The following is a 19235-nucleotide window of genomic DNA, read 5'->3' on the forward strand; positions in this document are numbered from 1 at the left end:
TCCGCCCGCGGGCACAGCCGCGCCGCCGGCCCGGCGCTGCTGCCCGTCCCCGCAGCCTTTCGCCCGGCCGGGCCCGCACGCCAGCCGCCCTCCATTTACCTTCATGTGCTTTCGGAGGGAGCTGGGGTGCGTGTAGGACTTGTCGCACATTTTGCAGAGATAGGGCTTGTCGGAAGTGTGCACATGCATGTGCTTTTTGCGGTCGCTGCTGTTTGCAAAGCGCCTGTCACAGCCCTCGAACTCACACTTAAATGGTTTTTCACCTATTGCAGAGGGAAGGGGGGGAGGGGGGAGGGAAAGGGATCTGATTAAGCAGGGCCGGCTGGATCGTTCATTGTCCCCACCGCACCACCGGACGGAGCCCAGGGCTCCATTTCAAACACTTGCAACTTTCTAACTTCAACGAGACTCAAATCCCAAAATCTTGCTTCTCTCTCTGCCGTTTCTGCTCCTCAGACTCCTGCTCAGCGCCCTTTTCGGAGAACGGGAGAGCTAAATAACTTTTTATTCCCCTTCCCTTTGAAGGGGCGAGTTTCCTTTACAACCCCAGTCCCGTGCATCTCTCTCTCATCACAACGCTCCGAGCGCGAGAGCAGGCGTATATACACACCATCCTCGGTGTCTACTTTCCGGTTTTATAGCTCATTCTCGCAATATATTACTCTTCCACCCGTCCCAGTCCCTTCCCCCTATTTTCTTGCAGTATTGAAAATTATCCGGCCCAGGAATACAACGAGTGAGCAGTCCCACAGACCCTCGGCAAAAGGGCTGGAGAAAGCGACTCTGGCTTTCGGAGCTCGAGGGTGGGAGCGGGGGGAGATTGCTCTCCCGGACAGAGGCTGCTGCTTTCCCACCTCCCACGAAGGAAAAAGTTCTCAGGGATACCGGCGCCTCCCCTCCGCACAACAATAACACACTAACGCGCCGGGCTCGGTTTATTTAAAATCGCTCCTCCGAATTAAATATTTACCAAGCCCTGAATTGCAAAGAGAAGACTGATGAGCTGCCTGCAATATTTAGCACAATTTCTCATCTTGCCACAGCCAAAATTGCCGAACAATAATTAATGAAAACCTATAAATTTAAACAGGACAGGTTACTATGATCCCCCACCCCACCCCCTCCGCCCTAACAATTCCAGCAGCAAACCCTGCCGTCCTCCCTCTCTGCCTCGGCGGGGATCATTTTCTTTTTGTTGCTGCTGCTGGCGTGGCTGTGACCGAGCTCCTTCTGCAGCGAAGCTCCTAGCCGGCCTCTACCGGAAAAAGCAGTGGCCCTACACCATACCCCCTCCTGCCTGTCCGATTCTCAGCCAAGCCGGGCCCCCCGACCCCTCTGGCACGGCCCCGCGTCCCGCTCTGGCCCCGGCGCTCGGCGCTTCCACTCGCAGAGAGAAAAGCGACAGAGAAGGTTACCGTACCTGTATGAGTTCTTTTGTGTATTTTGAGATTCTCTGATCTGGCAAACACTTTGCCACAGCCTGGGAAAGGGCAGGGGAAAGGTTTTTCACCTGTGTGGACTCTGATGTGATTTACAAGTTTATATTTGGCCTTGAAAGGTTTCCCTTCTCTTGGACACTCTTCCCAGAAACATATGTGATTGGACTGCTCGGGTCCTCCAACGTGTTCCACCGTGACATGAGTCACCAGCTCGTGCATCGTGCTGAAAGTTTTGTTGCAGGACTTTTTGGGGTTTGACAATTGTTCGGGCTCAATCCACTTACAGATGAGTTCCTGTTTGATGGGCTGCCTCATGTAACGAAAGAAGGCCCCTGCCCCGTGGTGGGCTGCCATGTTCATGTTCATGTGGCCGTAGCCGTGCAGCTGGGTCGAGGCATAGTGCTCGGAGCGGGGGCTGGTGACCTGGCCGTACTGGTCGGGTCTGCCGTACATGTCTCCGGAGAAGCCCAGGCGCATCTGCCCGTTCACCACGTTAGGTGAAGCGTGGCTGGTGGCTTGTTCGTGCAGCCCCGGGAAAAGTATATGTCCCGCGGCATCGGTGTGTCCGTGGGGTCCGGCGAAACTGCCGGCAGCGGAGGCGAACAGGCTGTGCTGGGCGCTGGCGGCCGCCGCCTCCCCGAAGCCGCGGTTGCGGAACAGAAAGTCCCGGGTGGAGTTGAAGGCGGCGCTGGAATAGGAGCTGACATGGGTCGGGTGGTGGTGGTGCCCCAGGGCCGCCGCCGCGTAGCCGGGCGCCTGCGAGGTGAAGGCGGTCTGGCCGGCCGAGGCCAGCTCGTGGGTACTGGGGTTGATTTTGAAGGCGCCCATGCCGTCGGCGAAGGGGTTGATCCCCAGCCCCACTTCTCTGTCCGTGACATCGGCCGTGGAGTGGTGGCGAGAGGATCCGAAGGTAGTGACTCCTATGGCGGGATACTGCGGTCCAGCATCCAGAAGCATCTTCCCAGCGTCGATGCAGCAACCAAAAAAAAAGCACGCGCGCACACACACAACGCGGAGAGAAGCAGCAGCAGCAGCAGCGGCGGCGAAAACACCCTCTTTGGAAAGTCAGCGACGATCACCACCAAAGCAACCACATCAAAAACACCCCCTTCGGCATCAGCGCAGGGGGAAGGAAAAAAAGGGGGGGGGAAGAAGGAAAAAAAAAAAAAAAAAAAGGCTGGTGCGGAAGGGGGGAAGAAATCTTCGCAGTTGCAAATAAAAATAATAAAAATGTGCCCCAAAAATATTCACCGTCTCTGCTTTGACTTTTCGGGGAGGTTTAAGTGGGGAAGGGGGGGGGTTGGGAAAGCCAAAAAATAAACTGGTTGCAAATAACAATAACGGCGAGAGTTCAACACGGGCAGCAAAAAAAAAAAAAAAATTTGAAAAAAAAACCAAAACAAAAAAGAAACTTCCTTCAGTGATTTTTTTGGCTATAGGAATGTTGCAAAGTGGCCGAGAGATTGTTTCTCTCTCCTCTTCGAGCTTCCCCACACTCACCCGATTTTTTTTTTCGGGGGGCCTTTTTTTTTTTTTTTCCTCCCTCTGCAAAAAAAAAGGCGCAAATCATGCACAATATTGTCTTTTGCGGTTTATCTTCCTGGGGAGAAACTTTCACCTCCTCAGCCGGGCGGTGAACGCGAGACTGATAGCGGCAATCATTCCTGCAGATAAATGAATTGAAAAGACGACACCGTCCCCCCCCTTGATGAATGGGAGCCGGGGGCGGAGCGACGTGCGGGCGGACGTGGGCAACCATTGGCCCGGGTTGGCTCCCCCTTCCCCGCGTAGCAGCCCCCGGCCCCGCCGGCTCCCGGCGCTGATTGGCCGCGCCGGCTCATCCATCGCAGGTATTGTGGCGCCCTGACACCGCTCTGACAAACGGGGCTGCGGCAGAAACAACTTTTTTTTCTTTTTTTTTTTTTTTTTTTTTTTTTTCCCCCTGGCCCCCCGAAAATATCTCCAGCGCATCTTTTTGTGTGTATGTATGCTAAGGGGACAAAAATTTTTTTTTTCTATTAATATTATTAGGGTTATTTTCTCCCCCTCTCTCCCTCTCTCTGTCCCTCTCTCTCTCTCTCTCTCCAGCACTCTGATAATGAAGGTTATGATGATTTCTTGGTGATACAGAATTTTTGAGACCACTGAGCAACTTTTTAGGCTTTGGAAAGAGAAGCCTTGTAGGGACTCGTGTCTTTTGAAGGTGTTTTCCTCTTGTTTAAAACTGAAGCTCTCCGAGAGTAGGTGCTGGGTGCACTACATTTTATTTTTAAACACCAGGCGTGATTTCTCTGTGTAGCTGACTCTACCCCTCCATCAGGTTTCTGAAATAAATCTTTTTTTCTGCACCCATCAAAACGCAGGTGGGTGAGAACTCTTAACTTTCTAATTTTGTTGTGGTCGTTTCGCCTCCTTTTCTTGTTATTTTCTTTTTCTTTTCTCTTTCACTCTCATTTTCTCTCACTCTCTCTTCTATGGAGTCTCTTTTATTCAGGTGAAACTGTAAATTTCACAAACCTACATTATTTCTCCTTCTGCTGCATGAAACTGCCGGATACTTCTCTCTTTATTTTTTTTCTTTAAAAAAAATTTAAAGTCTTCGATAGGAGCAATGTAAATTCTCTGACATTCAAACCTTTTCTAGTTCACAAATCAGTCACCCTTGTCACAGTTATTGAAATTCCTCAACTTGCCACACCAGGACGGTGGAAAAAGCAGGCGGTGTCTTTGTTGCTGACCAGGCTTTTGATCGCCAGAGAAAATTTACTTACCTTCAGATGAGTGAGCAGAAAAAGAAATAACACTCCCTTTGATTTAGTTAGAAAAATGCAGACATTTGGATTCAGTGCAAACATACAACACTTGGTTGTTTTCTAGATGCAACCCTCGATTAACCTGTCTTTCCCCAGCTCAAAGTCTATTGAAAAACTGTGGATAGTTCTTTTTTGTTCCCGCTACAAAGAGCCATTGACTATATATTAAAATGATTGTTGAAAGGTATAAGTATGGTATTTAAAAGCAGAAAGCCTTTGTGGCTTAATCAATTAAGCTGAGCAACATTTGTACAATATTTTAAACGATGCTTCGGCACTAAAAAAAAAAATCTCATGAAACTTAAAAATACAGACATCTTTGTGTGAGTATGCATAGATACACTTATGTATGTGCTCATGCGCATACATATATAAAACCGGCAAATTATTTATTTACTCAGTCGCCTGCATATTCATTAGCTCTAATTATTTTCTAGTAACGAAAACACCAAAAGCTCGCTAAGAGTCAGACTCCTTACATTTCGCCTTTGTTCAGCCCTTCACTTGCCTCCTTCGCAGCTCAATCCGAGCCCCTCCAATTCCTAGTGCCAAACAAAGAAACTTTAAACTCATCCTCTCCAATTAAAGCCGCTGGTAAGCAATCCGCAGCGCAGGTACTGGGGAGTCGGACCGGCAGTGCAGCTGCGCGAACCCTTTTCGGGTGAGAATTGCCTCGTTTCAAGAGGTATAAAATGGCCATAGCGCCTAGAGAACAAACCAAAAAAAAAAAAACCAAGCGAAAACCAAAGACAATAAATAAACTTTGGTACGCCTTGAAGGAATGTTTCGCTGCAGTTTATCTGCAGATGCAGTGTGCCTGTGCTCGGTGCATGGAGATAGCTTTCAAAGCAGATATATTATGTAATTTTCATTGGATCTTGGGAGGTTTTACAAGGCTTGGTGGGGGAGTATTTAGAATAATGCTGACCTGAATCTACACGTTTGCATTTATTCTACCAAATCTATTTGATGGAATTGCAATGGCTTATAGCAACAGGTATACCCGCTCTAGAAGCGCCTGGGTGTGTACATGGTCTTAAGGCGGGCGTTGCACTGCTTTCTGTATTTGGTGCTAAAATTAAGTGAAGGACAGAGTTGTCAGCGTTGTTGTGAACTCTTCTGGGCGATGGCATTAGGACAGCTAGAAACTTAGTTAGTTCAGTGCTAGCCTGCCTCCCAGTGCAGGGGGAAACCAGTGATCATTCCAGGTCGGTACAAAATACACGAGAAGGCAGACGAGAAGGTATTTTTAGGAAGCGTATCTAAATATACAATGTAAGAGTGAATATAAAAAAAAAATGTTGTGGGTTGTAGAAGTTATCAAGTGGGATTTGCGGTGCGCTCTCTGCAGGAAACGAAAGCTGCTCCAGTTCAAAGCCACATGCACCAACGTGACATATAAGCCATTAAAATATCATCCTGACGGCTCATTTCTGCATCATCATACATTCCCTAACTGCTTCCAGAAAGCAAGAAAAGAAGAAATGAAGGATGACCGCCTCGATGGAAGCGCCAAAGAGGTGGTGGGTTCTTAGTGGGGGGGAGTATTGTTTTCTTCTTTCATTCTTTCTTTCTTTTCCCTTCCCCTCCACCCCCACTTTTATTTTTGCCAGTTCAGAAATGAGGGAAAACCTTCAACAGGTCGCAGGGTAAGTGCCTGGGAGTAGGGGGTGCCTGGGCAGTGCGGGCAGCTGGGTGGCCCCCACCGCCTGCCGCAAGGGCTGGACGAGAGCTCCCTGTCGTCGGGGGGGGCCCAGCGGGAGGAGGCTTGGACACCCTGGGGAGGAAGGGCTTGGAACCCTGCGGTGCGAGGGGGCAGCTGCACGGCTGCCCCTCGCCCACGTGGGGCAGGGTCCTGACAGCACCTCTACGGGCGGGGGCGGGCGGAGGGACCAGAGCGCGGGAGCCATCGAGAGGGGGTCCGGCACCCTCCGCCGGACGCTGGGAGACGCGCCTGCCCCTCTGAATGCAAAAGAGGGCGAGAGCTTGGCCTGGCGGTCCGAGCAATGCAGGGTGCGGTGGTCTGTGGAGGGGGGCGGCGGGGTCCGCGGAGAGGGACGGAGGCGCTCCCGGCCCCGCCAGCAGCCGGGTTTGCTTCGGACGGGCAAGTGGCGGGGCCGGACGGGTCTTGCGGTCGCCCAGGCGGGGCCGGGGGCCCAGGGCGGCGGGCAGAGGGCGAGGAGCGCTGACAATGGCGAGCCCCGTGGGGAGGCGTCCCGGGAGACGCGCTCCCCGCCCAGGACCTCGCCCACTGCCGCGCCCGGTGCCACAGGGGCGCACCGGGGGATCCGGTGCTCCAGCACCGCACGCCCTTCTTTATAGGCGGGTACGGGAGGGACGGGGCCCGGGAGCTCGGCCGGCCCCCTCCGACCCCCACCCGCCCCCCCGCGGGTAGAGCCGGGGGGACTGCTCAGGGAACTGGGTGCTGCCGCCAGCTTCGAGTAGAGCCCATGGAGGGGTTGAGACTCTGGTTCCTGCCCGAGGGGCCGTCCCTCGTCTGCAGCCGGCTGGGGAAGTGGGGATGCTCCCAAATCCCTGTCCTGGGCGATGCTTCCGAAGGTGACCTCTGACCCAAGCCCAAACCAGTGTGCCAGCCCCTGGCAGCGGCACAGGGCAGAACCGACGGGAACCGGGGTGTGCTCCTCGCCGAGACGCCCCGGCCCCACGCCCTGCCACTCTTTTGTCGCGCACGGTCTCTCAGCCCGGGGGACCCCGGCCGAGCGGGGAGCACGTTGGCCGGGCTAGGCTCGGGGCTTGCTCCACCCGGAGACAGGGAACTTTATTTCTGCACCGAGCCCTTCCCAGTGAACGCTCCCTCCGCCCGGCGCGGCCGCGGAAAGCACAGGTTGCGTGACAAGCCGGTGGTGGCGGGGCACACGCCATCCCCGCTGCCGCCCACTCGGTCTGGCTCTCACACACCCGCCCGGGGCCGTCGGGATCCCGCGGGCAGCGGCTGCTCCAGCCCTGCTCTGCCGGCGCACCTTCGGCCGGGTGTAGGAATGAGCGTTTAGGTAAGGGCGGGGGGGAGGGAGGAGGGGCGGGTCCCATCGCAGCCCCAGCCCCAGCGCGACACCCGGGGGGAACTGGTAGCCCGCACTGGTACCCCGCACTAACGCCCCGGAGCTCGGTCCGGCCGAGATCCGACCAGTTCGGGCAATGGGATATCCTCACCCTCCTGCTCCGCCAAAGGCACACTGCAGATGAGAAAAGAGTGCGAGGTCGAGCCAGAGTTTTAGCCAATATTTACTCTGAAATCCACAACTGTTTTGCTTTCCTTTTTGTCATCTGGTAACCATTTGAAACCTTAAATGCAGCTATTTTTTTTTTGTCCAGTTTCAACAAGTTTTGGCGAACGCTTGGGAACTGAGCACTCCTCCAGCCTCCTATCCTAACCAATAAAGCTCAACTCCTGCAAATCTTTCTCTAGTGGGGCAGTGTTGGCTGCTCTGACTCGAGAAAAGTGCAAGGATGAATGAAACTTGACTAGGAATTTTAATTCCTAAGGGATTCCTAAAGTTATTCTTATTTAGGCAGTAATTTTTGTCACAGCAGTGAAAATATTGAGGACATCAAATTATTTATGATAGAGTATGACCGTGATACAATGATGAAGTTTCATGATTAATATCATTAAGTGTTTGTCTTAGTATAGACTTTTGTTTTTCAGCTCTGGAGTTCCCTATAATAATAGTAACAAGAGTAATAACAATAATAGCATTTGAAGTAACTGATTCTAGACCCTAGCATGCTTTTCTGTATTAAAAACAAACAAAGCAACCCCTGAGAATTTCAAAGATATCTGTAAAAATTCGGACTCGGACAGTGCGTCCAACCCCAGATCTGCTCTCTGGGTATTGCTGCCTCTCAAAGCAAGCTGTGCAAAGTTCTGCCTGCAGCAGTAGCAGTGCTCTGCCTTCCAGAGAGCAAAGAGCAAGCTGAAAATTATAGGCAGGGAGAAGTGCCAGGGTGGTACTATACTAATCCTTGCTGAGACAACAACTTGTGTTGGAGGCTCGCAGAGAGTCCGGAATTTAATTTCGGGAGGGAAGGATCTGTAAACAATATAGTCGAGTTAGTAAAAAACCTCCCTTACAATAGCCTGCCAGAAGGTGAATGTCAGATCAAAGGAGAACTGAAAAGATGTCCTTTCATATTTTTTTTCCCTAAATCAGCCATGGAAACTTCATGACTCCATAAAACATGTGCTGCTTTGCTGAGGAGACAGCCTCCAGTTTCCCCTCGGAGAAAGCTTCTCTTCCCCTCTCACTGCCTAACTTGTGTTTTGGTTTGGTTTTATGTTTTTCTGCCTTTTTTTTTTCCTTTTCTTTTTGAATCCATGATGCCCAAGACATACAGTGCCTTGCTCATTTCATATCACACACAAATGGTTTTGCTCTTAACTTTCCACCTCTCTCCCCAAACAGGAACAAAGTCAGGAAATGAGGCACAAGACTCCCCTTGTAATGAGGAAAAGAAAACGACTTTACAGAAACATCCTGGAAAAGTCAAGTAAGTTAAAATATGTCCTTTTTACAGTTCAAAGGAGACTATTTTTTTTCAGCTTAGTGTTTAACGTACTTGCATAAACACAAATCAGCGACAGAACTCCCCACCAGCAGCTGCCTAATCCTGCTCAATGCCTATTCATTTGCAGGTTCTAGAATTAATATTTGACGACTCTCTCATTGAAACAACAACCCCTGACCCCATGTGATTGCACTGTCACATTATTCTATGACATATTCATCTTGAATTCATTTACGGACGATTTGATTGGAATGAGGTTTGACATGTATTGGATCCTATTAAAGAAGAAGACTTTGATCTTGTTGATGGGGTTTACATGATATGTATCATCTTTACCAGGGATACCGGGCTTCCACAATGTGGTGTCTAAGTAGTTAGTGACTGACAGCTTATCTGACAGGAATACCTTAATCTTGAGGTCCTGAATGAAATATTCTATTTAAAATAAGCATATGATTTGCTTGTCCTAGGGTAGCTCTAGGTCACAAAATGTGAGAGGCAAACCTAGGCACAAACCGTTGCTTGTCTGGTAGGTGGCTTCCCATTGTCCGGGAACCCTGAAGTAAAGAAGTCCCCGTAAGCAGGAATGGGACGAGGGAATAAAAACAAAGGCAGAGTGTGCTCTCGAGCTACTAGGCACCCTCTCCTCTCTGAGGTGATGATGGGTTTGCTGAAAACCTTTCTTGAACCACCTCTTCCTAACCAGCAGTGCCTTCTGCCGGGGCAGGCAGAGACTAGGGCTCACGTCCTGAGTCTGCCTCCTTCATCCCTTCCTACCCAGTGTGGATTTAGGGGATAAGGAATTGCATAGAGTGACTTCTCTGTCCTCTCTGTTTCTGTTCTTCGGTTTTTTTCCCTTTCTCGTAGTAAAGATTTCAGATTGATCCGCTCACCTCCTCGCGTCTGGGAGTTGAAGCCTAAAGATAACCCCCTGAACACCTGTCTGAAGTGTTCAGAGCGTCCTGTTCCATCCCAGCCCTCGAGCACAGGCTGGAGAGTTTCTAGCTGGCTCGTGGGGAAGGGAAGTTTCCGCAAAGGCGGAAGTGGGAGAACATGGCGTGAGTAAAGGTCAGATTTTGCTCTCTCCGATGTCTCCTGTGGGCAGGAGCTGTGCCTTGCGCTGAGCACGAATATAAGGGAGAGCAGGATTTGGCTCTGTCTTCTGTTACAAATAGGAAAAGAGTCTTGATGTGGAGGTAGATTCCTACCAAAAACCAAGGCAAAGCCGTTGAACAGGTGGGGCTGTTCCCTCCCAGCTGGGAGTTGCGCAGCCGTTTTCACGCCGCAGGCCCGGCAGCCCGGCGCGGAGCGAGGGTGCGTGCAGACAGAGGCCGAAGGGTTGGGGCTGCCCGCCTCAGCCCCGCACCCCTGAGATGTAGGCAGGTGGAGATCTGGGTCCGGCATGGTAGGGCGGAAAGCAGGGAGACAGCTCAGCCCCTCTCCCAGGGCACAGCCCCGACGTGCGGGGCTCCTGCCTTTTCCCGGCGGTTGTCCGGCCAGCCTCTCCCCCGAGAGAGCCGGGTCGGATGCAGGGGCAGACGGCTGGAGAGACGAGAAACGCTTGTGACTCGTCTGTACAACATATCACCTCTTTAGAGCAACCCTCCAGCACGGGTGAGCTTTGGGGCCGGGGGCTGCAGATGGGGTCGCAGACACAGCAACAACAGGAAAATTTGTACTCAGAATCAAGCTGCCAGTTTATTGACCCTGCAGAACCTGATGTTGACACATTTGAGAGTTTGCCGAGAGCCCGGCATGTCTGGTCAATCACGGCTCAGGCCGCTGCCAAGAAGCAGGAGACCTCGGTCACCTCTCTAGTGGCAGCAGTACGAGCTCGAGCTGCCAAAGGTCTGCACAGACAGGCAGTTTTCAAAACATTGTGGGAGATGCGCGGAGCCCGGCCGGGTCTGGGCCCGCTTCCCTCCTCTTCCCCGTTTCTCCGCCTCCTGCAATCATGTGGCGGCCTCCGCCCCACTCCCCCCACCCACGCAACCGGGGCTCACACCAACCTCACCTAACAGTGAGGGACACCGAGGGCCAGGTTCTCCTGCACTGCCTGAGAAAGGGTGTGAGAGACATCCCTGAGTGAGGGGCAAGCTGAGAGCCATGAGTGTCTGGCGAGAACTCATCACAACATTTGAAATGAACTTAGGGCAAACCGGTTATGACATTTTTTTTTAATTGACAAACTGTTCCAGATGTTTTCTCACTTGACTGAGAAGTGTCAAATGATGGATAACAAGTATGTAGAGATGCAGTGTTTTAAAGAGGTATGAGGAAAGCAGCTTTATTTGGGATTCCCACTCTCAGTACATTTGTAAGTAACAGATTCATACTTCCTAACGTTTGTCTCTTCCGTGCACTCCTATTGAGATGGTCATGAATAGGACTGTCAAATCCATTTCGTAGAGCAAGTAGACTAGAAAGTTGAGATATTGTGAGGATGGTGTGTGGTTTAAATTGCCTGCGTAAACATGTTATGTAAGGATGGAGAGCTAATTGCATCATTTGTCACTTTTCATCATCTCCACTCGGAAAGATGCACGCAAGGATGTATCTATGGCTACCTACCTGCATATCAGCCTTGTGTAACAGAGGAAATATGGTAAATGCAAGCAGAGCCAAAATTACAGCCAACTCAGAGTGTGTGAAGCTGTGACAAAAATATCCCCTATATGGTTATGTATGTCCTACTCTTTAATCTTATGGTTTCCAATCATTGGCTGGTAGCTTCTGTTATGAAAGTAGCTGGGTTGATATTGCCAAACCGTTTCTTGTGTTATTACATCAGAAAAAAACTACTGATCACCAAAACTGTTACATTCTTACAGAAATGCAAAATTATACACTGGGAGCTTTACCTGGCATGGATCTGGTAAAGTATCCACTGGGAAGTTAACAGCAAATCAATGTATTAAAGTACTTAGAGTTTGACACGGTGGATAGGTAATTAATCGTTGTTTTATTTCATAAGACTGAGAGGTTATTAGGGGAGCTGTTCTTATGTCATGATCTGAGTACTGTGTTAATACGGTGGGCAGATATTTAGAGATGTGTTTCTCTTTCTTGGAGCAGAAGAGTCTTTCCCCATGTTTCATTTACTTTTTTTAAGTTCACAATCCTCTTCTTAAAAACTTAAGCAGATGCTTCCTTCTGTGCTGAAGCCCTAAGCTTTTCTAAACCTATAAGGCCTCACTGTATCCAGCTGAAGCCCAAACCCACACTTTCATTACTAGCACGCAAACCCTGCAGACCGTGTTATTCCCTTCAGGTGAGAATCATCAGAACCGAGTCCGTTAGAAATGTTTGACAATGTTTTCCTTCAAGCCAAGGATGGGGATTTTACGTAGAATTACCCTGTAAGTGTGCGTGAGATAAAGTGAGAGAGAGGGAAAGGGAGAGAGACTCCCTCTTCTGGGTTAAACACTCAGATTCAGCCTGAACATCACGATTTCTCGCATTGCTCCGGCGTCCAGTAACGAGATAACTGCTAAAACTTGTCAGAGGCGGGGAAGGGGACGAGGGGGCTCCCAGACATCCTTTGTCCGGTCTCCGGCACCAGCGCGGTAGCCGATTCCCGGCCGCACATGCCCGGCCAGCGAGCGGACGGCCCCAGCCGCGAGCTCTGCGGGGAAGGACCCGCTCCCCGGGCTGGCAACAAGTGCCAGGGACCCTCCGGGAGATCGGGACCGCGATCGCTCCGGCGGGGCCGCCTCGACTCGCGCTGCTCTGTGCGGGCCCGGGGGGCTGGCAGGGCTCTGCTGGAGGCGACCCCACGCCTCGAGGCAGAGCAGTGGGAACGGGCAGAAGCGTGGGGGGAAGGTCGGGGCGCTCCCCGCGCCCGGTGTGGCTTTGTTCCCGCGGCCGTAGCGGTGAGACCGGGCCAGGGCGGCTCCGGGACAGAGACCCCCGGGCCGCTCAGGGGGAAGGGGGCGCCCGGCGGCGGCGCATGCGCGGCGCGCACCCCCCGCCGCTCGGAGCGATAACCCTGCGAGGCGGCGGCGGGACCTGTCACCGGTGACGTCACGGCGGCGGCGGCCAATGGGAGCGGGGAAGAGCCGGGGCCGGGCCCGGCCCGCACGCTGCGGCCGCGCCGTGAGGGGCTCCCGCGGCCCCGGGCAGGACGGGCCGCGCCAGGGGAACCTCCCCGGCCCCGCCAACCCCCCCGAGCACGCCCGCTGGCAGCGCCGCCCGTGCGCCCCCGCTGCCAGGGCAGCGGGACTGGGAAACTTTTTGGGGAGGGGGGAGGGAGAGAAAGGAAAAAAGAAAAAAAAGTTGTTTTTTGCCCCCCTCCTCTCTGTGTGTCTCTCTCCTCCCGCTGTCAGGTGACTTTTTAGCGTTAGAAGCTAATGAGCGTGGATGCTCTGGGGATCCCAGTGATGGACCCTGCTGCTCTCTCCAGGCGGAAAACGGCACTGAGATTAGTAGACTTGGCGGGGGCTCCTCGCCACCACCACCACCCCCCTCAGAGCATGACAGGCTTCCCGGGCCTCGCCGGGCGCCCCCACACCACTCAGCCGGGGGAGCACGCCGCCGAGTGCCGCCTCGGGCCGCAGCCGCTCCGGCCAGAACACATGGGGCACCGCCACCATCCTCATCCTCAGCATCGCCCCGCGGCCCTTAAGCTCAGCCCTGCCCCTCATCCCCACCACCAGCTCCACCACCACCACCACCATCATCATCATCATCATCATCATCATCATATGGCAGGCCAAGCCGAGGTGGTCTCTAGTCAAACGGGAGCGTTTGGCCCGGCGCAGTCACCAGCAGCCCCTTACCCCGTCTCTCACCCAGCCCAGGCTCTGGCAGCAGGTAGGGACTACTTCATACGCAGAGACCTGCCGGCCCCACTCATGCCAGGGCTGACTGAGCAGCAGCCCCCTGCAAGTTCTCACCACGGACTGTTTGTCTCAACAACAGGTAGCTACCCCGGACACCATGGTCACCACCACCACCACTCAGAAGCTGGGAATCCCTCTCTGTTCACTGGACTCCATGAGCAGCCTCCCCATGCAGCTCCAGGTGGCCATCTAAACGGACAGCTCAGACTGGGGTTACCTGGAGAAATGTACGCCAGGTCTGAACATTTCACTCAAGTACCAGCCTCCAGGACAGATCATTTTGCTGCTTCTTCACTTCATAACTACGGTGGTATGAACCTGAACGTGAACTTGGCTCCACACCACGGCCCGGGTGCCTTCTTTCGTTACATGAGGCAGCCCATCAAACAGGAACTCATCTGTAAGTGGATTGAGTTGGACCAGACTCCTAAAAAATTATGCTCGAAAACTTTCAGCACGATGCACGAGCTGGTGACTCATGTCACGGTGGAACACGTTGGAGGACCCGAGCAGTCCAATCACATATGTTTCTGGGAAGAGTGTCCAAGAGAAGGGAAACCTTTCAAGGCCAAATATAAACTTGTAAATCACATCAGAGTCCACACAGGTGAAAAACCTTTCCCTTGCCCTTTCCCAGGCTGTGGCAAAGTGTTTGCCAGATCAGAGAATCTCAAAATACACAAAAGAACTCATACAGGTCAGTATGTAAAGCTCTCTTTACTCTCTTTCTCTCTGTTATTCAGTGTACTGTTTTGCCTTTTTTTTTTTTTTTAATGTATCCTTTGAGTTGTTATTGAATGCACGCCAAGCACTTCTGGAAAATAAATTCTCGGATTTGTTTTCTTCTTTACCGTTTGGAAAAGGGGGAGAAGGAGGGGGGAAGGGGACAGCAAGCGCAGATCTTAGAATTCTCGTCCATATTTTTTTCTGGTTGTGCAGAGAGGCTGCTGTAATGTTTATGCGAGTAGATGTGTGTAAATATGGAGTGATATAGCGACTATTTCTGCTTATTCACACGGGCGAGGATTTTTTTTTTTCCAATTTAAAGTAGTCGGGGGAAAAAATGAAATCATTGTGCAGGCTCACAAATTAAAAGTGAACAATGGAAGTTACAACTTGTCTAGTCAGTTTTGACTGATGTCGCTGAGATGCTGCTGCTCGAACATTGTGAGAATAACACAGCTGCGACCTTTTCGTTCAACAGTTCTGTTTTGGGCAGGGAGAGTTTCAAATGTTTGATCTGAATAACACTGACATTTTTAATGAGCATTGCCTTCCAACGACTTTCTGCATTCGCAAATATGGGGAGCTGCAAGTTCTGATTCTCATGGGGGGGGGGGGGGAGAAAAAAGAAAAGAAAAGAAAAGAAAGAAAAGGAAAGAAACCCTGGTATTGTTTCGGCCTGTATATTTTGAATTGTCATTTGCAGATCTGTTAAGCGAAATTGGGACATGTGTCAGAAACATCTGTTAGTTCTAGTTAACAGAAAATAAAGTAACTCGATGGACGATCTTGCAAAACTACGTTTGAACTCTTCCGGCCAGGAAAGCATTTATAATTAATGAAATTGCACGTAGAAAGTTTTCACACTTCCAGGAGCAGCTTGTGAAGTTGTATTAATTAGTTTAGCAGCCGGTGTTTGTAGTCTGTAGCACTGGCTTGTCTTTTTTTTTTTTTTCTTTTTTCTTTTTTTTTTTTTTTTTTCCCTCTGAAGAAGAAGATAAGAAATAAGCCCTTTTTGGAAAATTTAATCTGTTCCAGTGTAGGGTTTTCCACCTCCCACCCCCTTCTGTACAGCCTTATGCACTGCGAGGGAAACTACATAATCCTATTGTAAGATCTGCTTACAGCCAAACGATTTTTTTCGCCTTCCAGTTCATAAAACTCCCCTTCCCCCATGCTCGGTGCAGGGCTTGACCTTCCAAGAGTCGCATTTTTTATGATAGAGCTCGACGTGATATAATATGCAGAACATACACTAATTTCGTATCTCTATCTTCTAAACATAGCACCGAGATTTTACAGCGACCGTCACTCGTCACCTCATTATTTTTCCATCGCTCTATGAGGAGCAAGTCTGTGTGCGGGGCGGGAGGTGGGGGAGGAGGTGGACGATAGCACAGTTGCGTTCTTCGGTTGCCTTCTCGGCCCCTTTTTCGAGGAAAAAGGGGTATCCCCGGGTCACGTAATTTGTATCCGAGCCAGTTCCTTGTTGGATCAGCACAGGTACAGCCATTAACCGGGAGAGCTCGTCTCTTAATGACAGTGTTTTTCTTAAGTAAACAAACTTTTACTGCTCTTTAACGGCCTCACTGTTTGAAGTCTCTGAAGCAGAAAATGGTTAAATTCTTGGGAAAACTGACCTACATCGGAGACGCAGGTTCAGGGCAACCCAAGATCGGAGATTTGCGTTTATTAAACACCATTCTGCGCTTCTGTACTTTTGGCTTTAACTTTCCCGGTGATTAATTGCTGTATTGTGCAAACTCCTGCGGGGCCTTTATGGTTCCACCGTTTCTATTAAACACCCAGAAGTTGTCAAAAAAGCAATGTTTCTGAAACCCTAATAGAACTCACTACGAATTATTCATGAAGACAGTTCTAGATTCAACAGGAAAATTATCGCCTCCTTAAATATTAATGACTTCTGATTTCTCCGAGGCTGGGGAGCAGGCAGAGGGATATCTGGTGATATGCGAGTTTTCCAGGTTGGAGGATAAGGCCGTTAAGGCGGCTGCAGCGGGACGAGCAGGACGGGCTGGGATCGCTTCGCCGCCTTCCCAGAGGGCCAGGAACAATAGTGCGAGCCGTGGGACGGAGCCCCGCTCCCTCCCTGCGGCCCCCGTCGCCCCGCGCCTCGCCCTCAGCCCGGAGGCCACCGCCTCCGGCTTCCCCCCACCACAACTCACCCGGAGAAGTTGGTAAATACCTTAATCCACTCCCGGAGACGGGGGATTATGCCACCAATTCCAAGCTGAATTTCACTGAACACTTTTGCCCAGCTACAAGTGTGGGGGTAAAATGGCGGTTCAGGTCCTACGCGTCTCCATCGCCCGCGGAACTTTCTGCGTGGCTGCAGCTCACTGCCCGGGCTGCGGCAGCCGCGACCTGTGCAATCTCCTCTCCCTGCCGGCTAGGGATTTCCACGTAAGAAAACCTGCTCTCGCGAAAGGAATACTTGCAAATGTCTCGGATGGCTCCTCTTTATTGAGGCGTTCAGGGAATGCAACCCGGGCAGCTGAGAAAATGCTGCCCTCTTCTCACTTGAAACCCGGCTGCACGGACGGACCTTTCAGTGGCTCTTTCAGGGGGTTAAGCGAAGTTGAACATTTTTTAACTCTCGGCAAAGCGCAGTGCGCCGCAGCCCTCTTTTACCTGAATGGAACTCACTTTGCACAAGCGGAGTGCTTATGAGGATGGCTTTCCCTGGGGTCTCCTAACTTACTGCTTGCTTGTACTACACTAATATCCTTGATTTGTTGTCTCAACTTAGATGCTGAAGGTCAAATTGTTTCCTTACGTGAAACTCTAATTAGATTATATGCGGGCGTGTGTCTATGCATTTGCACCGCTGTACGTCGACAGTATTTGGTTACAGAATCCGCATGGTTTTGTAAGATATCTTATTTTTAACCTCTTCCCCCCCTTCCCTCCAACGCCAGGTATTTACCCATCCTCTATGCAAGTGTTAAGGGTGCAGGATGTGAGTGCTCCTCATTGATTATTACAGTGCGGAAAGGACATACTTTAAACGAGGAGCCGTGAGCTTTTCCCACCCACCTTGCATGAAGTGCATTCATGTGAAATATTTGGAATGCCTTCCTTTATTTGCCTCTGCTCGCAGCCGAACCCGATGTGGGCTGAGTCCCTCCTAAATTTAATCATGACAAACTAAGAGGAAAAAAAACCACAAACGCACAACCCAAGAAATTTTTTTTAAAAACCCAAACCAAAACAAACACACAAACCCAAATAATGGAAGTCCTTTTGACCACATACGCCATGATGGTGAACACAGTGGCTTTGTTTGCTCTTCACGGTAAGGTTCGACCATGTATTTTTGTGGAGTCCTTTCTTTCCTGATACTTTTTGGCTTTTGACGGATCAGAAAGTTATTTTCATACTCGCTGGTACAGGATCTGGGTAACCCTTGGCAAGAGGGTTTTGCAGTTTGTTATTGTCAACGACGATAACGCCGTCAACATTTCATCCTGAAGCTGGCTGTGGCGTGTTTACTTGAAAACCTCTTGTATATCGTGTACCATGCCAGGTCCACACGATTAGAGGTTAAACTTTCACACGACTCCAGCAACATGATTGTATTTCTGTTATGCGTAACGTCACTTATCATATTACCAGACAGATTAATGCCGAATGCAATTCCTTCCATGACTATAGGTTCAAAAGAAAAGGGAATCCTACCCTCGCGACAGTGCCGTGCACCGGCCTAATAATTCTTCTACTGAATCTTTATCGTTTTGCCCCCACAATCAATGTCTTTCTGAAATACTTTGTGCCTGTACACACGGTATCAGCAAGCCGGGGAGCGGGGAAAAGGAGGGGGATGTGGATCTTCCATGGCAGTGTAATCAGTGCAAGTAAGGAGTGGATGAAATGTGATCCAGCCAGGTTATGAAAAATATTTCCACTTGCACCTGGGGGACTGTGAGAAATGTATTTAATGTAAAAAACTTCGAAGGGATAAATCACTGACCGCTCTTTCTGCAGGACTTCAGAGTCCGCGGGGACAGCACACATTTGCTCGGAACGAGCACTTGGCCTCTTAAGTTTTCCTTGTTTCGGAGCTTTGTCTTTTGCACAAACCGCCACGTTGACACACAGGGCAGGGGACAGGGCAAGAGAAGCTGGCCGGGCAGGGTGCTCTACGTGCGGAACTGGCCTCGCAGCGGGGTGGGCACGGAGCGGCGGCTCCGGGGGATGCTCGGCGGGGCCGGCGGGAAAGGGCAAGGCCAGTGAGAGGAGCCTCCACGGGGAGAGGAGCCGTGCCAGGGCCGGAGAGAGGGGTCCGGGAGGCTGTGGGCTGGGGAGGTGCCGGGATGCGTCGCTCTCGGCCCTGCCGCCGCCGCTAATGGCTGTGCTCGCCCATTGCCTCCTGCAGGGGAGAAGCCGTTCAAATGTGAATTCGAGGGCTGTGACAGGCGCTTCGCCAACAGCAGCGACAGGAAGAAGCACTCGCATGTCCACACCAGCGACAAGCCCTACAACTGCAAAGTGAGAGGCTGCGACAAGTCCTACACCCACCCCAGCTCCCTGAGAAAACACATGAAAGTGCACTGCAAATCCCCTCCTCCCAGCTCCGGCTACGAGTCCTCCACGCCCTCCTTGGTGTCCCCCTCCTCGGACTCCGGCCGAGAGCCCCCCGCCTCCTGCTCCCACGCTGAGCCCTCCGCGCCCGCGCAGCCCGCCGCCAACCTGAGCGAATGGTACGTGTGTCAAGGCGCGGGGCCCCGCGGCCCCCCCCGCCCCCCCCGCCGCCTCCCCGCCGCCGCGCCCCCCCGCCGGGCCGCGGCCCCGCTGCTGAGGGCGCGCCGTGGGCGGTGGCGGGACCGGCCGGGCCGAGGAGCGCCGCCCCGGGCACGGGGGAGCCGAGCGGG

At 51.7% G+C, this 19235-nt stretch overlaps 2 protein-coding genes across 6 annotated transcripts in view; one reads left to right on the plus strand and one right to left on the minus strand.

Moving 5' to 3' along the window:
* Positions 1 to 3130, minus strand: part of ZIC1 (Zic family member 1) — a 5174-nt gene extending 2044 nt beyond the window's left edge. The window contains exons 1-2 of the mRNA XM_027650687.1: positions 1421 to 3130; positions 100 to 263 (exon numbers count right to left, since the gene is read on the minus strand). Coding sequence (XP_027506488.1) covers positions 100 to 263; positions 1421 to 2396 — 1140 coding nt within the window. The 5' untranslated portion in view covers positions 2397 to 3130. The remainder of the gene's footprint in view (positions 1 to 99; positions 264 to 1420) is intronic.
* Positions 3131 to 3749: 619 nt separating this feature from the next.
* ZIC4 (Zic family member 4) overlaps positions 3750 to 19235 on the plus strand; it is a 20394-nt gene continuing 4908 nt past the window's right edge. The window contains exons 1-5 of one of the 5 annotated variants that reach the window (XM_027650748.1): positions 3750 to 3802; positions 5604 to 5775; positions 8677 to 8761; positions 13700 to 14317; positions 18740 to 19064. In XM_027650748.1, the coding sequence (XP_027506549.1) occupies positions 5737 to 5775; positions 8677 to 8761; positions 13700 to 14317; positions 18740 to 19064 (1067 nt within the window). In that variant the 5' untranslated portion in view covers positions 3750 to 3802; positions 5604 to 5736. Of the gene's footprint in view, positions 3803 to 5301; positions 5776 to 8206; positions 8362 to 8676; positions 8762 to 13020; positions 14318 to 18739; positions 19065 to 19235 lie in introns of those variants that run through there. The other 4 variants (XM_027650747.1, XM_027650749.1, XM_027650746.1 and 1 more) reach the window with 4 other exon arrangements.

This window comes from Corapipo altera, unplaced genomic scaffold, assembly GCF_003945725.1.
Source record: "Corapipo altera isolate COAL_440 unplaced genomic scaffold, ASM394572v1 54, whole genome shotgun sequence".
NCBI classification, from domain to species: Eukaryota; Metazoa; Chordata; class Aves; order Passeriformes; family Pipridae; genus Corapipo; species Corapipo altera.